Genomic DNA, 18,269 nt, shown 5'->3' with positions numbered 1-18,269 from the left:
AGCACACGACAGGAGCCTGGAAACATCTTCCTGGGAGATACTACTCCACAGAGACAGCCGATGCAGGACAGGTAAGGGCTTACTCCCCGGAGAGCCCACGCCAGCCACTGAGGCTTTCTAATGCCGATGTCCCTTGTTCGGATCTCGTGTGTGTGTGTGTGTGTGTGTGTGTGTGTGTGTGTGTGTGTGTGTGTGTGTGTGTGTGTGTGTGTGTGTGTGTGTGTGTGTGTGTGTGTGTAGGGGGGCTGCTGTTTCCCAAAGCCGGTGTGGTGAAAGCCCCTTTCTCTAAGGAAGCCCCAAAGAGCAAGGTGAGAAAGCCGCCGACGCGCTTCCCTGCTATTCCAGTTTGAACCACCAGGGGGCCCCTGGGTCCAGAAAATTGAGCGCCGGCTCCGGGCTTTGCTCCCAGAGAAGGAAGGATGAGGGTTGGGACCCGAGAGCCCAGGGCCAGCTGGGTTTCCCCAGCACCTGAGGGCGGGCGTCCCGAGGAGTCTCAGGTTTCAAGAGGGCTGGCGGTTGCCTGTCTGAACGCTTCTCTGTGCCTTGGAATTGTACAGAACGTCTCTCGTGGCTTTTTTTCCTCCTCCCTCTTTTCCTGTTGACTCTCCCCATCCGGCGGCTCTATGAATCACTGGACTCCACAGGAAAGCAGCAGATGTTGACTTTACTTCTTTTAAGTCAACGTCAGCTCTCTCCTGCGGAGTGGGGAGCAGGCAGGAAGGTGAGAAAGTGTTTCGGGGTAGGTGGGTGGGCGATGGAGGAGAACCTTCCTTTTGGAATTGTGAGGGAGGACAAGGGGATCTAAAAGGAATCAGGAAAAAAATCTTTGGACCCCTGGTAATAGGGGAGATAGGGCCCCAAACAAAGGCCCAATGTTGGAGGTGGAACCGGGCATGTCAGGAGGAAAAAGCACAGGGTGGGGGCATTATGTGTTTGGGTGCCAGCCCTTCGTGTCTGAGGCAAAGCCTCATCTCTTGCCAGCAGCATACCCATGGCTCAAAAGTCAAGTCAGGCTGCAGGTCTGGAGACATTTTCCAGAAGCATCTTTTCCCTCTGAGCCAAGCCTCGCTTTTTGACACGAGTCTCTAGAAGAGGCCGCCGCCAGAGAGGACCTTCGGAGTCGTCCGTCCGCTGCAGTCACTGCACCGACTTCTCATCCGTCTGCTCTTCCTTGGGGATTTTCTTACGGGCAAAGAAGCCAAGCTAGAGAGGGGAAGATTCAAGTCATTGCCAGATGCCCCGACTGAGGGCCTTGCTAATAGCCCTCCTGCTTATCTGAGGTCTTGGCGTTTGTTCTGCTCCCAAAAATGAGATTCAAATTTATTTTCTTTGGCTGAGTTTGACTGAAGCAACATTTGTGGACTAGAGTGAAGGACGTCCAAACATAACACCACCACCCCCCCCCCCCCCCCGCCTGTTTAACTGCCCAGCACACAGCCTGTTTTTCTCGACAGTAAGATGCTCCAAACTGTGGGCACAACGCTCCCACCACCCACAAAAGCTGGCTGGGCTCACCTTCCAGAGGCAGAAGACGAGGAGAGCAAGCAGGAGCAGCCCTCCCAGGACACTGCCCACGAGGATCCACAGGGAGATGAGGGTGGTGCGGGTCTGAATCACCTCCAGCAGGCTCTGCATGTCAAGGAGAGTTTGTTTTGTTTTGATTTGCCATGCTTTGCTTTTGAGACGGGCTTCTGTGGGTTTGTTTGCTTGCTTGTTTTTGAGGCAGAGTTTCGTTATATGTCCCAGGCTGCCCTTTCAACTCATGGCAATCCTCCTGTCTCAGCCTGCCAGTGCTAGAATTACAGGCATGCATCACCACACCTGACTTGGGTTTTATTTGTGCCCTTTAACCCGGCTAGCCTCATTCAACATGATAACAAAGCCAGCCCCCCAATAGAGAACAAAACAACAACAACAACCACCTACTTAAAAACACTGAAGCCAGGTAGCGGAAGTGCCACCTCTGATTGGTGGACTACCGCCTAATGGATATAGTTTTGCTCTGAAAACTCCCATTGTGGGGCTGGAGAGATGTCTCAGTGGCTAAAAGCATTTGTTTTTGCAAAGGATCTGGGTTTGGTTCCCAGTGCCCACAGGGTAGCTCAAAACCATCTCAGTTTGGGGGGAATCCAATGCCTTCTTCTGACCTCTACTCACATGGTACACTCACAGGCAGGCAAAACACTGATACTCATAAGATGTTAAAAACTAAATTGGAAAAAGAAAATGGCCATCCTTTTCCCATCCCATTGCCACTGTTTCCATGGCTCCAGTCCTACCTCATTCCAGGAGGAGGCCTCTGGCAGTTGCAGGACGCTGCCGTTCTCGGTTCCTAACGTGAAGGTGCTGACCACGGTCAGCGACTTGAACTTGGCCTGTGAGACAAGCAGATGGGAAAACATTGAAACTGAGCCAGCATCTGGTGGTGTGGACCCCCGAGAACAAAGCTGAAGCTCAGCTGCAGTTATTAGGGCTCTGAAGGCCGGAAGATGTTGGAAATCGATGGGGAAAAAGAGTGGAAAACAGACAGAAAGCCTGCTCTGAAAATACTGTCCACAAGGGCATCCAACTCCCCTTTCCTTCTAGGGACTCCAGTGGGCTGGAGCTTTCTACTCTGAGACTAGGGACATGTTTCCTGCCAACTCCCACTAACCCTGATGCCAGGATCTAAGTGCGGGTTGAGTGCCCAATCTTGGTGTCTGCTGCAAGATGTTAGGAGGGGAAACTTTATCCAGCTGTTGTGTTTAGCAGTGGGCCTTTGGGAAGTGCTTAGGATGAAAGTCACTCAGTGGAACCTTGGGACTGAATCCTGATGGCTTTGAAAGAAGAGCAGGTAAGACTGGACACAAGTACAAGTGGCCTCCGTGGACTCAACAGGGACCTCTTACAGAAGCTGAGCTGAGAAGAGCCTCGTGCCTTGAACCTAATCCACCTGGGGTTTACATCGTTGTCTTTGTCCACTGGCCTGTGAGATCCTGGAGGTTAAGGACCATGTCTGGCCAGCCTTCATGCTGCCAGTATCTAGGACAAATGTGTAGTGGTGTGTGTGTGTGTGTGTGTGTGTGTGTGTGTGTGTGTTTAACTTTGTCAAGCAGGTGAGATTAGGGGGCCAGTGAGCGTCCAGGGGTGTACCTGAATCACTCTCCTATGTCACCATTGTTGGGATTACAAGCACATGTCACTGCCTCCAGCTTTCTATGTGGGTCCTGGGGTGCAAACTCAAGTCTTCATGACTTACCTACTGAGTCACCCCAGCCCCCTAGTGGCTTCTTTTTTTTGTTTTGTTTTGTTTTGTTTTGTTTTGGTTTTGGTTTTGGTTTTTTGAGATAGGGGTTCTCTGTGTAGCTTTGGAGCCTTTCCTAGAATTCACTCTGTAGACCAGGCTGGCCTCGAACTCACAGAGATCCGCCTGCCTCTGCCTCCCAAGTGCTAGGATTAAAGGCGTGTGCCACCACGGCCCGGCCCCTAGTGGCTTCTTAACAAAGGTTAACTAAAAAAGTAATTAAGCTAGCTATGGTGGTATACACCCTAACCCAGCACTCACTCAGGAGGGTGTACACCCTAACCCAGGACTCACTCAGGAGGGTGTACACCCTAACCCCAGGACTCACTCAGGAGGGTGTACACCCTAACCCAGCACTCAGGAGACTGAATCAGGTCGAGGTTAACTGGAACAATTCACTGAGATCCTGGGATAGGGGGTGGAGAGATGGGTCAGCCAGTGTCTGCTGCTCTTGAAGAGGACCAGAGTTCGGTCCCAGCACCCAGGCAACTGTAACTCTAGCTCCAGGGCACCCAATTCCTTCTTCTGCTCTCTGTGAGCACTCACACACAAGTGCACACACTTACACATGGACACACATATGCACACATAAAAATAAATCTTGAAAAAAAATAAAAATGTCTGGGGGAGTCAGTGGTAGAATGCTTGCATTATATCCCAGAGGCCTCTGATACAATCCTCAGTCACACACACGCACACAGCTGAATCAGACAAGATGACCAAGAAAGCTAGAGAGAGTACCAGATGTGGAGAGGAATGATTCGTCAGACTTAACTCACCTAAGACTTAGGCTTATCGCCCAGAGACCTCCCAATAGTGAAGGCAGCAGTTACATGTATCGTATTAAACAACATAAACACCCAGTGCTAAATAGCCATTTACAGATAAGATGCCAGTTCCCTGCCCACGCTGACTTCTGAGTGCCGAGCATCATAGTAAATTCAATCTCATCTCCCCAGCTCCGAGACTTTCGTAATCTAGATCCCTATCATCTGCGCAGTTTTACTTCCCACTGCCCCATAAAATCCTGTAAATGATATCAATTACTGTATTCACTTGTTTAACAAAAAAGTATTAAAACCCACAATGAGTTAGACATGATACATGATAGGTCTTAATCTCCTCACTGTCGACTAACCACAGAATCATTCCTATAACAGACACTTGGAGTATGAGCGTGTGTGTGCACATGTGTGTGCTCATGTGTGTGCACTCGTGTGTATGTGTGCACACGCACTCACGAGAGTGGCTGGCTGGCGTGGTGCTTGCTATATAGACCAGGCTAGCCTGGAACTTTGAACTCACAGAGATCTATTTACCCCTGCCTCTTGAGTGCTGAGATTAAGGATATACATCAACCACCCCTGGCCTGATGAATTATTGATTAAATGTGGGCATTCTATTAACCGACTCATATGATGATGGAACTAAGGGATGCTAAGCAGAGGAAAATACAGGGGTGGTGGCTATGTTCTATCGAGATATCGAGGGCTTGCCATATGTCCATCTCATTACCTCCTTCTAACAATTCCACAAGCTAGGTACCATCATTCTCATTTTAAGGATCAGGCAAAAGCCGGGCATGGTGGCTCATGCCTTTAATCCCAGAGCTTGGGAGGCAGAGGCAGGTGGATCTCTGCGAGTTCAAGGCCAGCCTGGTCTATAGAGTGAGTTCCAGGACAGCCAGGGCTACACAGAGAAACCCTGTCTCAAATAAACAAAAAAATCCCAAACAAACCAAAAAGATGAGGAAGAAAGACCAGAGAGATGAAATCACTTGCTCATGGTCAGAGGGAGGCTGAACTTGAACCGGAGTCTACCGACCTCCTAATCTCGTGTTAACATTTCTGATAGAAGCGGAGAGGAGAAAAGGGCAGATTTACCCTCCGGAAGAACTCGTTGTGAACCAGCCTCAGCAGACCAACAGAGATCTCTGTCCCCTTCGCCAGTGGTCCAAGGCGGCACCTCATGGCCTGACACCGGCTGTTACTCCCGTTCTGTCAGAAGAGAGACCGATCAGGACGCTGGAGTGGACAGCTCCCGCTCCCATCTCCACTTCCCACCCACCTTTCACCAGACACCAGTCTCTGCTTGCATTCCTGTCCCAGCCACCTTCCGGGGACTCCTACCAGTCGGTTTGTGTGCTGAAGTTCCTCTGGGTGCACAGGGGACCCTGGGGGCTCAGTCAGGTTCTGCACCGTGCAGCTTGCCTAAAGGAAGATCCAGCTTGAAAGACCCTGTCTGGATAACCCCTTTCCTCCCTCCCAAGCCACCTGGAAAAGAATGGTGGGTCCCAGGAGGAGGCTCTCGGCGAGCAGTGGGCCGGCAGACAGGAGTCCACCAGTTCAAGACTGCAACGCGCTAGCCCAGACTCACATTGCTACTGATGACCTGAGATAGCGACAGGAAGTAATTGCCCCCATGGGCTACCGCTGGAAGGAGGGCTGAGATGATGAGGCCACTGACCACGTGACAGCCAAGGTTCTGAACCTGCGAGAAGAATTTAAATTGGAAGGAGGCGAGAGACAGAGGACCTGCTTCGTTTGTTCCCCTTCAGCGATGATTCTTCTCATCCTTCCCCCACACAGCTGTTGCCCCTCCCCCAGCCCCACCCCTGGCATGCCGAGACCGCTCCCCACCACCAGCTTCTCACCCTAAGAGTGGTTTTGAATTCAGGGCCAGGACCCACTGGGAGAGTCCTGTAAGGGTGAACCTCGTATCGATGCAGAGTGGACTCACTGTGGAGACACCAAGCCAGGAGGTGTAAAGCCACAGCCGTGAGAATGACACAGGGCACGTGATCGGCATACAGACATGGATTCCGGGAAGGTAGGGTCAGCCGAGGGTAATGAGATAGGGATGCGGGACCAAGAAGGAAACTGAACATAACACGAACTTGATTTTTAAAACAATGTACGGCCATACCCCATACCTCTTCGCCCTAGTTCCAATGCTCAGGACCTGACAAGGCCAGGAAAGTGAGGTGCTTAAGAGCAAAGGTTAACTACGAGTAGGGGTGAGGACCAAGAGACTGAGCAGCCCAAGGACTGGTGCTCCTGGGAACACCGAAGCTCGCGGAAGGCCAGGGAGGAACCAAAGGATGTGAGTCAGGGTCAGAACAGGTCCCAGCCGGGAGCCCAGCCATACCTAGAGAAGAGGAGCTGAGGCTGGTACCGGATGTAGGCAGAGGTCTGAACTGTGTTATCTTGAAGGGTCTCGTTCTTCTCCAGGCTACTGCTGTAGGGTCAAGGTGTGTGGGGGGGTCACATCCCGGTCCCTCCTCAGGGACCCTCTCTGCTACTAGAGGAATCAGGGCTGTTTCTTCCAGCCACCCACTTCTCCGACTTTCAGTCCAGACCCCCGAGAGGGGTTGGAGAGGGCTGGAGGAAGCTCCTTTCTTCTCACCTACTGGCAGTCAGCCTCACCAAGACCTGGCTCAGGAGCGAGGTGCAGCTGAATTCAAACTCTAGCAGAAAGGTCACCTGGGGGTAAGGGACGTGGATGGAATAATGAGAAATTCTTCCTTGTGAGAAAACCACAGAGGAACGAGAGCCTGTGTCTACCTCCTCCCCAGAACTTCCATGCCCCACGGATCCCAGACCCCCGCTTTCCCGGCCCCTTTCCTCATCGTGGGCCCAAACTCACCTTGGCCCCCGCCTGGAAGACTGGGTGGCCCACGATGCACACCCGGGCGTGGGGAGAAGGGACCGAACATTCCACCTTCACTGATTTGGCCCTCTGAAGGCAAAGGATTGGAGGCGGAAGTCAGAGCTGGGGCTGCTCTTCCACCCACTAAGATGCTAAATGCTGAGCCTTCCTTCAGAGCACCCCATAGCCAAAGCTGATAATCTCATCCTCCTCCCTCCTCTCCTTCGCTTCAGACCCTTCCCCCAAGGGTACCTGAGGAGTGAGACTGGCCAGGTGGAGGTTTCTAGAGAACCTGAGACTCAGGCTAGTGTTGTAGGCATTTTCCTTCTTGTTCTCCAGGGTTGCTGACACCAGCAGTTTCTGCCGGCCGCCGTGAACCACAAATGGAGACTTCCTAAGAACGGGAAATAAAGGGAAGACCGAGAGGTAAAAGAAATCAAAACTCTCACTTCCAACCATGGTGGCACATGCTTTTAATCCCAGCACTTGGGAGGCAGAAGCAGGTGAATCTCCGTGAGGTCAAGGGCAGCCTGGTCTATATAGCAAGCTCCAGGCAAGCCAGGGCTACATAGGGAGAATCTGTCTCAAAAACAACTCTCGAGCCCCCCTTGAGTCCCTTCCGGCTTGCTTAGCTCATCCCCTCTAACCTGGAGCCTCTGATGTCCATATCAGCTTGAAGCACCAGGTCTGTGATACAGTCATTGTCAGGGCCACAGTCTTTTGAGAAGGGGACCTAGAAGAGAGGCGAGGGTCGGAGGGCTGGGAGGAAGGCAAGGGAAAGGACTGGAATTGGGGGAAAGTGAAGAGAAGAGAGGCTGTATTTTGGTCACCAGAGCCCGGATCAGATTTCACCATTTGTGTGTGGCCTCCCCTTTCTCTTAAGTTCACTGGAAGAGCAGCCCTGGGACCCCAGACCACGCAGGGCACGGCACCGCTAACCAGTTTTTGGACAGAGGTGGACGATCCCTCATCCAGCACAGGCCCTGACTTGGTGGTGTTGTCCAAGGCAAAAGTCACAGTCAAGGCCACTGGCCGGAGGTAATCTGACGTGTCCTGAGGAAAAGCAGAACGAAGGACAGATCGTGGGGAAACAGGATCAGAGCAGAAGCCAGGCCTCTGCAGGGGACACCAAGTGTGACCGTCCAGGAAGCCCTTTCTATGTCCTGGGCACCGTGTCCCAAGGTTGTCACAATACGATGGACTGTGACTCAAATACAACCCCTCTGATACAGTTATCCGCGTGTATCATCCCTTTCAGCCAAGGACCCTGAGGGGCGGCAGCTAAGTGACTTGGCAGAGTTCATGGTGACAAATTATCGAGCAAGTCCTATCATCCTGACCCCTGTTCTGAATTGTCTCAGCCTCCCTGCTTCAGTTTTGTCGCTGATCTGGTTGAAACGCCCCTGGGACCCAGGCTTCCCCTCACTCTCAGGCCCAGTGCGAAGCAGCGCCTACCCACCCCCTCCTCACCAGCACGTGGAAGTGCAGCCGTTCACAGGTGACATTCCCTACACTGAGCTGGAGCCGTCTCAGGGACAGCCGCTGGCCAGAGCCATCAAATGCCGCACGCGCCCCAGCTGTCCACTCATCCAGGGATGCTGAGAAGCGTATGTCTGATCGGGAGAGGCAAGCATGAGAACAGAGACAAGTACCGACACCAGGGCGGGCCAGGGCTTGAGAATTGTCTTGGATACACTGTAGTCACTCACAGAACCTGCGGTCCCAACGCCCGGGAGTGTGAGAGGTCACTTGGAAGCACAGGGCTGCCGTCAGGCAGGCTGCTTCCTGGCCTCTTCGCCTACAGTCCTTCTGAACCACGCTGATGTGCGGTGGCGTCACATCCAGGCTTGGAAGCAGGTGTATGATGGGCTGGGAGCTGGGAACAGGGTGGGGAAGAAATTCTAAAAGGAGCAGGTAAGTCTCCCCTCCACCCACAAAAGTACAACCCTAGACTGAGGATGGAGCTCAGTGGTAGAGCTGTTCAGGGTCTGAGCTTGCACTTCAGAACAAGAAGAAATGAAAAAGGTAAGAATTGCAACCTTAGTACTTGCTTCCCCATGATTAAGAAAGAAAAAAAAAATTAAGGTCTGAATAGGTCACCCTTCCCAGAAGCCTATGACAGAAGTCACATAACAATACATTCAATCTGATAAGCACTAATGTCAGAGCTGGAGAGGTGGCCCAGTGATTAAAAGCACTGGCTGCTCTTCCAGAGGGCTCAGGTTTGGTTCTTAGCCCCCACAAAGCAGCTTAAGGCCAGCTGTAAAACTCCAGTTCCAGGAGATCTGATACCCTCTTCTGGTCTCCACGGGTACTGTACATACACACAGTGCACAGATACAGATAGGCAAAACACCCCCACACATAAAATAACAATAAATAAGCACTGTTAGAAATCTGTATGTGGACCATCCCATTTGATATCTGCAACAAACCAGTAAGATAGTGACAGTTACTTTTATTCTATGAACTAGGAGCTTAGGCATCAGATTAGTTGACCAAGGAACCCAAATCTAAATCTGTGACCTTTGTTCTTATCAGCTGTGCCATCCTATGCACTGCTACCCAAGCTGATACCCCCTCACCTGAGCAGGATGGCTGCCCCATGGGCACCCACAGCAACGTCCACGAGATCATCTCCATCCAGATCTAACCGGCCGTCCACGCTTCGGCCGAAGTAGCGGAGGGCTTGTGGCATGGATCCAGCAGCGATCCGCTGTGGGGGAGGGGAGACTGAGGAAGGGCTCCATCTGCTTTTCTGTCCTCCTGCAAGCCTCTTTCTAACATTCCCATCCATCAAGAGAATAAGAAAAATTCTCCTGTCTCAGGACTCCCTCCCTCACCATCTCACTTCTCAACCTATGAATACGGGCACCAGCTTGGATCGACTCTTAAGCCAAGTGGATAATAAATAAGCAGAGAAAACAACTCCCTTCCCTTGCTACCACTGAGTCCCATTTTCAATTGTTTGTTTTTATTTTGATTTTAAGACATCTCACCATGCAGTCCTGCCTAGCTTGGAACTCACTTATGTGGGCCAGGTTGGCCTTGAACTCACAGAGATTCACCTTCTGGGGTGAAAGGCATATGCCACCACACTGCTAACCTGGGTAGGATGGGGCCTGATTCCATTCTGGGCTCCATGATACAGGTATAATGCTCCCTGGTGCCCATCCTCCAGGGGTGCCCCCACAGCCACATCGGCGAAACCATCTTGGTTCAGATCAGGAAGAGCAGCCATGGCAAAGCCAAATCGAGAATCCTGGGAGCGTTCTGGCTGAAGGGTTCCTTGGAGCATCAGCAAAATTTGCTTGTAGTGGTGAGGAGATAGAAGGAATCGCTTATCTGGTGACCCTCACCTCTCAGCGAGCTCTCAGATGTATGTGTCTCTCTCTCCCCTTCTTCCACCACCACCCCACACACACCCTGGGGGGTCCCACCGATCTCACCTGTCCTACCACATACACGTAAACACGTCCGGTCTCTTTGTTCTGGGGACCCAGGAACATGGGGGCCGCCACAAGGAAGACATCAGTTATCCCATCACTGTCTGTATCCAATGGGCACAGCTCACTGCCGAAGTATGAGCCAATCTGGGCGAGGTGGGTGGTGAGGAGCCCAGAGAGAAGATGGTTGTGGACAGCTGGACTCAGGAGGAAGCACTCACCAGTCTGCCAATCTGGTCCTCACACCCCTGACAGACTGTCTACCAGAATTCAGCATGGACTTCCCAGCCTTGCCCTTTCCCTCGGCATTCTTCTTCAGCCTGGACGTCCTGGGGACCCAAGGGTCCCACCCTCCCCTGATGTCATACCTGATCCCCCTGGAGGCTCTGGGTGACCCTCAGAGCCCCATCTTTCTTTAGCTGGAAGACTATGACCTTTCCTCGATGTCTAAACCTCGGTGCCCCCGAGAGAAAGAGGCGGCGTCCACCCGGCAGACTTATGGAGGAAACAGAGTAACCTAGAAGCGAGGAGGGATCAGATGTAAAAGGAAAAGAAGATGAGGTAAGAGTGGACGGCGTGCTAAGGGCATCAGGTGAGTTCTCAAGAGAGATCAGTGGAAAACTGCCTGAGTGAAGAGGGAGTGCCTCCTACCCCCTACTGGCTCTCCCTCACCCTCCCAGCACCCCGCATCTCTGTTACTCACCCAGGTAGGCTGCATGGTTCTGCAGTGCAGGGGGAAACTCATCTTCCAGGGCCGTTCGTGGGGGGAAAAGGCGGCGACCTTCTTCAAGCCATAGCACCGAGCCCCCCCAGTCATAGGCCCCCACCATCCCAAAGAGAATCCCATCCTGAGGGGCAGAACCAGACGAGGACACTGAGAAGACAGTGGGGATAGGAGAAAAACGACTCCCCGGGAGTGAGATGCTCATGTAAGGGTACGCTGCGGTCAGAAAGGCGTGAAGGTCAGGATGCAGGAGTGAGATGCTCATGGAAGGGTACGCTGCGGTCAGAAAGGCGTGGAGGGTCAGGATGCAGGAGTGAGATGCTCATGGAAGGGTACGCTGCGGTCAGAAAGGCGTGGAGGGTCAGGATGCAGGAGTGAGATGCTCATGTAAGGGTACGCTGCGGTCAGAAAGGCGTGGAGGTCAGGATGCAGGAGTGAGATGCTCATGGAAGGGTACGCTGCGGTCAGAAAGGCGTGGAGGGTCAGGATGCAGGAGTGAGATGCTCATGTAAGGGTACGCTGCGGTCAGAAAGGCGTGGAGGTCAGGATGCAGGAGTGAGATGCTCATGGAAGGGTACGCTGCGGTCAGAAAGGCGTGAAGGTCAGGATGCAGGAGTGAGATGCTCATGTAAGGGTACACTGCGGTCAGAAAGGCATGAAGGTCAGCATGCAGTCTGGTTAAAGGAGAAATCTGGACGGGCCATAGGGTTGAAGTTATCTGAGTCAGAGACTGGAGAGGATTATGAAGAGATCAAGGGCTCGAGGATGTTGCAGAGGGTCAGGGTCTGTCCAACCTGTAGCCGGTGGGTGGAGAAGCCAATCTCAGACATTTCTAGCCCAAAGGAGCTTTCATTTTCTCCACGGGACCCTTGGACACGAGAAAATTGCAAAGCGCTATCAGGGGAGCTCGCTCTACTGAACTCACTCTAGAATGCCCCCAACCCAGTCTTCCATTTCGCCAGGATAATCATTACCTTCAAGACCGAAAATCCGGTCTCCCAGTGCGTCCACAATGTCTGTCAGCGCAGCCTCATCTGTGACATTGAAGAAGAATCGCTCATCTGGATCACTAGCGATGTCTCTGATTTCCCGAAGAAAAGAGCTAGGGTCTCTCTGTCGCCGGAGATAGTGACCAAGGACCTGAGTTCAAGATGGGGGTCTATTAGCTGTGCGAAGTAAGTTGTTAGAGCTGATAGAGAACATAGCCAGCTAAAGAAAGAGGAAGGAAATAACAATTGAAGTCCAGGGAGTTGCTGATACTATTTCCTCTGTGTTTCACATCCTGAAAACCTTTCTCCATCTCTCTTTTTAGATCCAGAGTCTATTCTTGGTCTGGGAAAATAACTCAGTGAGTAGAGTGCTCACCACGCAAGCCTGACGGCCTGAGTTCAGATCCCCAGACCCACACAAAATCATAAAATGCTGGACAATAGCACAAGCTTATCTGCAATCCTAGCAGGCTCCTACCGGGAGACAGGAAGCTGAGTCAGAAGACTGGCCCAAACCTGTGGGCCAGCTAGCCTGGCCTACTGTATACAGCTGAACAAGAGACCCAGTCTCAAACAAGGTGGAAGGTGAGGACCACTATCTGAGGTTGTTCTCTGACCTGCATATATATATAATGGTATGTGCACACATGCACACACACACACACACATCATACAAACACACATGCAATACAACACAGAACAAAACCAAAAAGCACCAGTCCCAAGTCTCACCGCAATCCCGTAACGTGTTACTTTCCCAGCCTCACAGGCCTTTAGTGCTGCTGGAAGGTCCTCTCCATCATGGGATTCTCCATCAGTGACAACCACCAGCAGCCTTGCAGCCTCGGGTCTGCCCCCCCGGGACTCACTGAACCCTTCTGTGCTAAGAAGAGAAAAGAATGAGATACAGTCATGCGTATGAGCGTGCATGTGAGTGTACACACACACACACACACACACACACACACACACACACACACAATGTATTTAACACTGTCAGCAGTTCACTGAGGTCAGATGTTGTATCTTCTAGGCCATTCCCCAACAGTGTTTAACATGAAAACTGGCACAAAGTCACGGTTTGAATGTTTGGATGCCACAGAACACATAGAATAACCTATCATCAGTGTAAATAAGTACAGGCTTTAGTCATTCACAGATTCATTCAGCAGACGCTGTGTTTGGGTTGACAAGATCAAGGGCACGGAGAATAGATACTGGTTGTGGGGCCAGGCCATCTTCCCAGAGGTTAGTTAGTTTAGGGTTGAGTTTGGAAAGAAAGCTAGGACATGAGCGGTTGAAAAGCTAAGGATCAGAACTGACACAGAAGCACAGAAGAGATGGGGCTCTGGTCACAAGACCAGACAAGGAGAGACACACAGACACTGTAAAACACAGTAGAAGAGAGTCCAGTGACAGCAGACAGCTGAGCCTTCCTCTGTGAACTTCCGGCACACAGACAAAGATAAGCATACAGAGCATCTTGTGATGGCCACGCTACACCCCAGCCCCTCTCCCCGCCCTGCTGATCCTTCATTCTCCCACATCCCCTTCCCCATGCCTCACCACGCCACCATTATTGCTTGGGCAGTTCTTGTTTCTCGTCCCTCCCGCCGACTGAGGTTCCTGGCTGCTCTCACAACTTCTTCCTTGGTTCGGAAATCTCCCAGGGACCACTCGTGCACAGGGCTCTCCCCGTACTGTACCAGTCCTACCTGAAAATAATAAGCCATGTTCCCAAATGGGATGTCTGCAGAGGATGAAGGAGAAGAAAGGACAGAGAAGAAATGAACACCCCTCAGGCAGGTCCAGCCTGTAGCCCATGGGCCCCAAGCAACCGCGTGCAGCCAAGGACAGCTATCCTAAACTTACTTCAAACATTATGAGATTTTTGTGACTTTTTGCTAACTTAATTGCACATTTCTTAATCACGAGTTCTGCAGATGACAATGTCCTGGTGCTATTCAAGATGTCGGACATGCCTGATTACACTAAAGGGATCACAACTATTTATCTCTTTCCCTCCAAGCCCATCCACATATCCTTCTCTTACCTGTATCTGCTCTGGATCAATAAACAGTCTCCCTACCAGCCTCCGAAGGAAAGTCTGAACTTCAGACCAGGGATAGATACTATTGGAGCCATCCAAAACAATGACGACGTCCATGTATGTAGGACAGCCTAGAAGGGGAAACATAGTGATGGGAAACAGACATGGGAGGATGCTGGGGTGGAGCCAACAATGAAAAACATCACAGGAGGATGCTTCAGTGTAAGCTAGGACTTCCTTCTTACATGCAAGGAAAGGACTACGCCAGGTCCTAAGTGCAGGGATGAACGAAAGAAGAGGAGGACAAGTGTGAAGAATGAAATACGCCCTGGGTAGAAACCTACCACTAGTCTGTGTATGGGAGACTGAGAAAGCATCACTTCTGTATGTGCGTGTCTGTGTGGGAATTGAACTAAGGGCTCTACTCATGCTCTACAATGTGCCACTGAGGGGCAGGTCCAGCTCCGAGGGTTGTTTCTGATAGTGGTAAACCAAAGAGCCAGCAGAGGCCAGACATGACAGTACATGTCTACTATCCCAGTACTTGAGAAGCCGAGGCAGGCAAATCCCACGTTCAAGGGCATCCTGGACTACATAATAAAACCATCTCCAAAAAGGCGGCAAATAAGAAGGTATATGAGGGCTGGAGAGATGGCTCAGTGGTTAAGAGCACTGACTGTTCTTCCAGAGGTCCTGAGTTCAATCCCAGCAACCACATGGTGGCTCACAATCATCTGTAATGAGATCTGGTGCCCTCTTCTGGCCTGCAGGTATATATGCAGACAGAATACTATATACATAATAAATAAATAAATCTTAAAAAAAAAAAAAACTTTGCCGGGCGGTGGTGGCGCATGCCTTTAATCCCAGCACTCGGGAGGCAGAGCCAGGCGGATCTCTGTGAGTTCAAGGCCAGCCTGGGCTACCAAGTGAGTTCCAGGAAAGGCGCAAAGCTACACAGAGAAACCCTGTCTCGAAAAACCAAAAAAACTTTATTTTAAAAAAAATAAAATAAGGGGCTGGAGAGATGGCTCAGAGGTTAAGAGCACCAGCTGCTCTTCCAGAGGCCCTGAGTTCAATTCCCAGCAACCACATGGTGGCTCACATGGTGCCCTCTTCTGGCCTGCAGGCATACATGCAGGCAGAATACTGTATATATAATAAATAAACCTTAAAAAAAAATAAAATAAAATAAGAAGGTATATGAAAGGACTGGGGGAGACCTCAATAGCCGAGTGCTCACTTGGCATGCATGAGACCCACAAAAATCAGACATTGAAGATTCTGAGAAAATGCACTGGGGTAGAGAACATTGTAAACAAAGGGAAATGCAGGTTCAAAATAAACGGCACACAGAGGAATAATCATGTAAACGTGATGGCGGAGGATAAGCTGCATTTTTCAAGCTGGTTAAGCCAGATCTTGGTGTCTTGTCGCTCTGGTTCTAATGTCAGCAAACAGCAGGCTGCTGCATGCACTGTTGGGAATGATGAGGGAGCCATGCAGACCCTCCGCCAAGTCTTCTGTCCTGTTTCCCCGACCCAGCACCCCCATCTGGGAACTGAGTTCTCAGGCCCTTGCACTGGCTCACGTTGGGCAGTGGGTGCCAGGCTTCCCTGGGGCCGGAATGAAGCATCCACACGGGCACATATTCCAGAACTGAAGACAGAGCTGCCACAGGCGCGAGACCAGAGCGGGGCACAGGCCTGGGGTGGGTAGGGGAAATAGTTACTCCCAAACCTGAGAGAGGCCCCTCAGAACATGCATCCAGTTAAAAAAGAACTGAGATTACACCATGGGGTACCCTATCTTGCTCTCTAGGGATTTTGAATTCCTTGACTCTTCTATACGGACTCATTTCCCTTACCATAATGTTCTTTTCCCTGCCGCGAACCTTCTGAGACCCTTTAGCTCACCATGAATCCCCCATCACCATCTGTCTCTAGCAGAGACATGCCCAGGTGCATATTCACAGCAGGCTGAGAGGAATTTCCCAGTTGATAGTCACCTGGTTGGAGGAGGGGTAGAAGAGAATGAAGTCATGGGGTCAAAGACTGGGTGCTTTAGTTCTGTGTAGTTTGGGAAGAGCATGAAGAGGAGTCAGTATCGAGTTGAAGGCCAGGTCTGTGTAGGTTATGGGGGCAGCAAAGAAGCTGATGTACAAGGACTCAGTTACTGGGTGTCAAAATCAGGGATTAGCAGGGGAAGAGTCAGGCATCTTCTTACCCAGGTGGCCCTTGGCACATGGGGCATTGTGGGATCCCCCTATAGAGCAGCGATAAACATCCCCACGCCGGTCACCTGAAGGCCCATCCCAAGGGGCGCCCACCAGCATCCTGGGAGGGAAATATGGACATAAGCATCAGGTGAACATGACTTAATGTAGGAGAGAGGGAAGGTGCATGGAGATGTTAAGTTTAGAGCTTAGAGACCCACTTATCTTGCCTCCCTTTTCACCAGAGCTACCACAGTCCCAATCCCATGATCCTCCGCTTCCCTTCTCACCATCGCTGTCCACCCGCAACATGCTGTAAGACGCTGTATCCAAATTCGGCCTCCGGTGGCCCTGTGAATAGGCGTGGGTGATGCTCATCCAGATTAAAGGGGGAGCAGAGACCTGGGAGGCCAGGATCATAATTAGCATCAACCTGTCGGTAGTTGAAGAAGGGCTGGAGAAGCCAAGAGATGCACAAGACAAGAGGATGCATCTCCATCTCCATGTGTCTGCCTGGTTATGTATAAGCCCTCCAGGCCTCCGTCAATGCCATGTACTCAGAGCCCCAGCTGGGACGATGGGACGATTCTCTTCCTGCGTGGGGGTCCCACGGCCCTCTGCCACGCTGAAGCACAGCTGCATTTCCATTCTCACTCCTGAAATCTCCTTCACAGACACGTCCGGAAAGGTCAAGTTACTCTTTCCACATCATTCCTCCTACACACCCTCCTAAGCCATGAGATCCAAAAGAGGGAGCTCGCCCTTCTGCAGCCACAGAATCGCCGCCACCCTTCCAAATTCTTCCCAAACCCGGGGCCATGGGGAGAAGGAGAGGAGGGCGAGGAGCCCCGTGTCTGGGTGTCTCCTTTCCATTCCTTCTTGACATTGTCACACTTGGACTCTTTCTCCAAGGTCTAGGACGTTGGTTGCTTCCAGCCAGTGCTAATTAACTGGGTGGAACCACCGGCCTGCCCACACACAGAGTTTGCCATCTATCCTTGTTAAGGGTCCTACCCCCCCCCAAAAAAAAACTCCCCCATAATCTGCTGCTTATCTCCTCCACCTCCCAACTACCCCTTGCCCATAGTTTCCTCAAAGTCTAGCCCACTTTCCGGGTCCCCTACCATGTCCTGCTGAGTCCTTTCTTCTGACCCCAATTCCCCTAAAATCAGAGCTGGTATTTTAGGAAACAAAGATTACAGGGTACCAGCAGGGAAAACTTCCAGGCCTCCTGTCCTCCCATACTTCTCTTCTCCACTTTCTCGCTCCTTCCGTTCAGGCCACTCTCCCTCAGCCCCACTCTCACCCTCCAGTAGCTGTAACTCAACTCAAACTGTGCTCGCTTGCAGAAAGGTATTTTGCATGTGAGCCTTTTTTTGCATCCAGGAAATTGGCAGGGTTATAAGGCCAGGAATTCGTTAGATGAACCCCGAGTTCTGACCACATAGTAAGGCAATTACGCCAGGGAGTGCCAGTGGTAGGGAGAAACCCGGAGGGTAATGGTAGGGATCAGACTAGCTGCATGGAAGAGGAGAAACGTGTTTCTATTCTGTATCCTCATTTCTGTGGAGTTTAGGGCGAAGGTTTTAGATAACTAGGTGCAAATCTTACTCAAGCCCTAGGTAGCTTCAACCGCTGCCATTTGGGAATCTAAAAATATGAGCGCACACGTGAAATATAGTATCAGTATTAACCTCCACCCGAACTCCCAAATAATTTTAACCGTAATAGTCCCAATTCTAAACAATCCACATAGCATCCATTCCCACCAGAAACCATGAAGTTCTTCTCCCTCACCTGTCAGCAACACCAGGGGCACGAACAGGTGAGGAACGGAGAGGCGCGCCATGCCTGCTTGTCCGGTCTTGTCCAAGAAGCCCTCTGTGCCTCTCTGTCCCTCTCCTTCGCTGTTTT

At 51.4% G+C, this 18,269-nt stretch overlaps 1 protein-coding gene across 2 annotated transcripts; it reads right to left on the bottom strand.

Annotated features, from left to right (window-relative positions):
* Nucleotides 1-315: 315 nt before the first annotated feature.
* Itga10 (integrin subunit alpha 10) lies at nt 316-18,204 on the bottom strand. 2 transcript variants are annotated; one of them, XM_059265913.1, is made up of 30 exons: nt 18,153-18,204; nt 16,646-16,757; nt 16,367-16,476; nt 16,057-16,148; nt 15,732-15,846; nt 14,144-14,271; nt 13,657-13,805; nt 12,823-12,973; nt 12,076-12,241; nt 11,896-11,969; nt 11,081-11,225; nt 10,746-10,894; nt 10,381-10,524; nt 10,038-10,241; nt 9,517-9,647; nt 8,641-8,807; nt 8,402-8,544; nt 7,871-7,984; nt 7,579-7,664; nt 7,184-7,325; nt 6,929-7,021; nt 6,689-6,765; nt 6,431-6,520; nt 5,937-6,021; nt 5,660-5,773; nt 5,413-5,493; nt 5,167-5,280; nt 2,280-2,375; nt 1,516-1,629; nt 316-1,203 (listed from the first exon to the last, which is right to left on the bottom strand). In XM_059265913.1, exons 1-30 carry the CDS (start codon nt 18,202-18,204, stop codon nt 1,138-1,140), a joined length of 3,504 nt encoding a protein of 1,167 aa, XP_059121896.1. In that variant the 3' UTR covers nt 316-1,137. The 2 variants fall into 2 exon arrangements, with proteins under 2 accessions (XP_059121896.1, XP_059121898.1); XM_059265915.1 differs by lacking the exons at nt 15,732-15,846; nt 16,057-16,148; nt 16,367-16,476; nt 18,153-18,204 and having other exon boundaries at nt 16,646-16,733.
* Nucleotides 18,205-18,269: the final 65 nt, after the last annotated feature.

Source organism: Peromyscus eremicus, chromosome 6 (assembly GCF_949786415.1).
Source record: "Peromyscus eremicus chromosome 6, PerEre_H2_v1, whole genome shotgun sequence".
Lineage (NCBI taxonomy): Eukaryota > Metazoa > Chordata > Mammalia > Rodentia > Cricetidae > Peromyscus > Peromyscus eremicus.
This window is presented reverse-complemented; position numbering and strand designations above follow the sequence as displayed.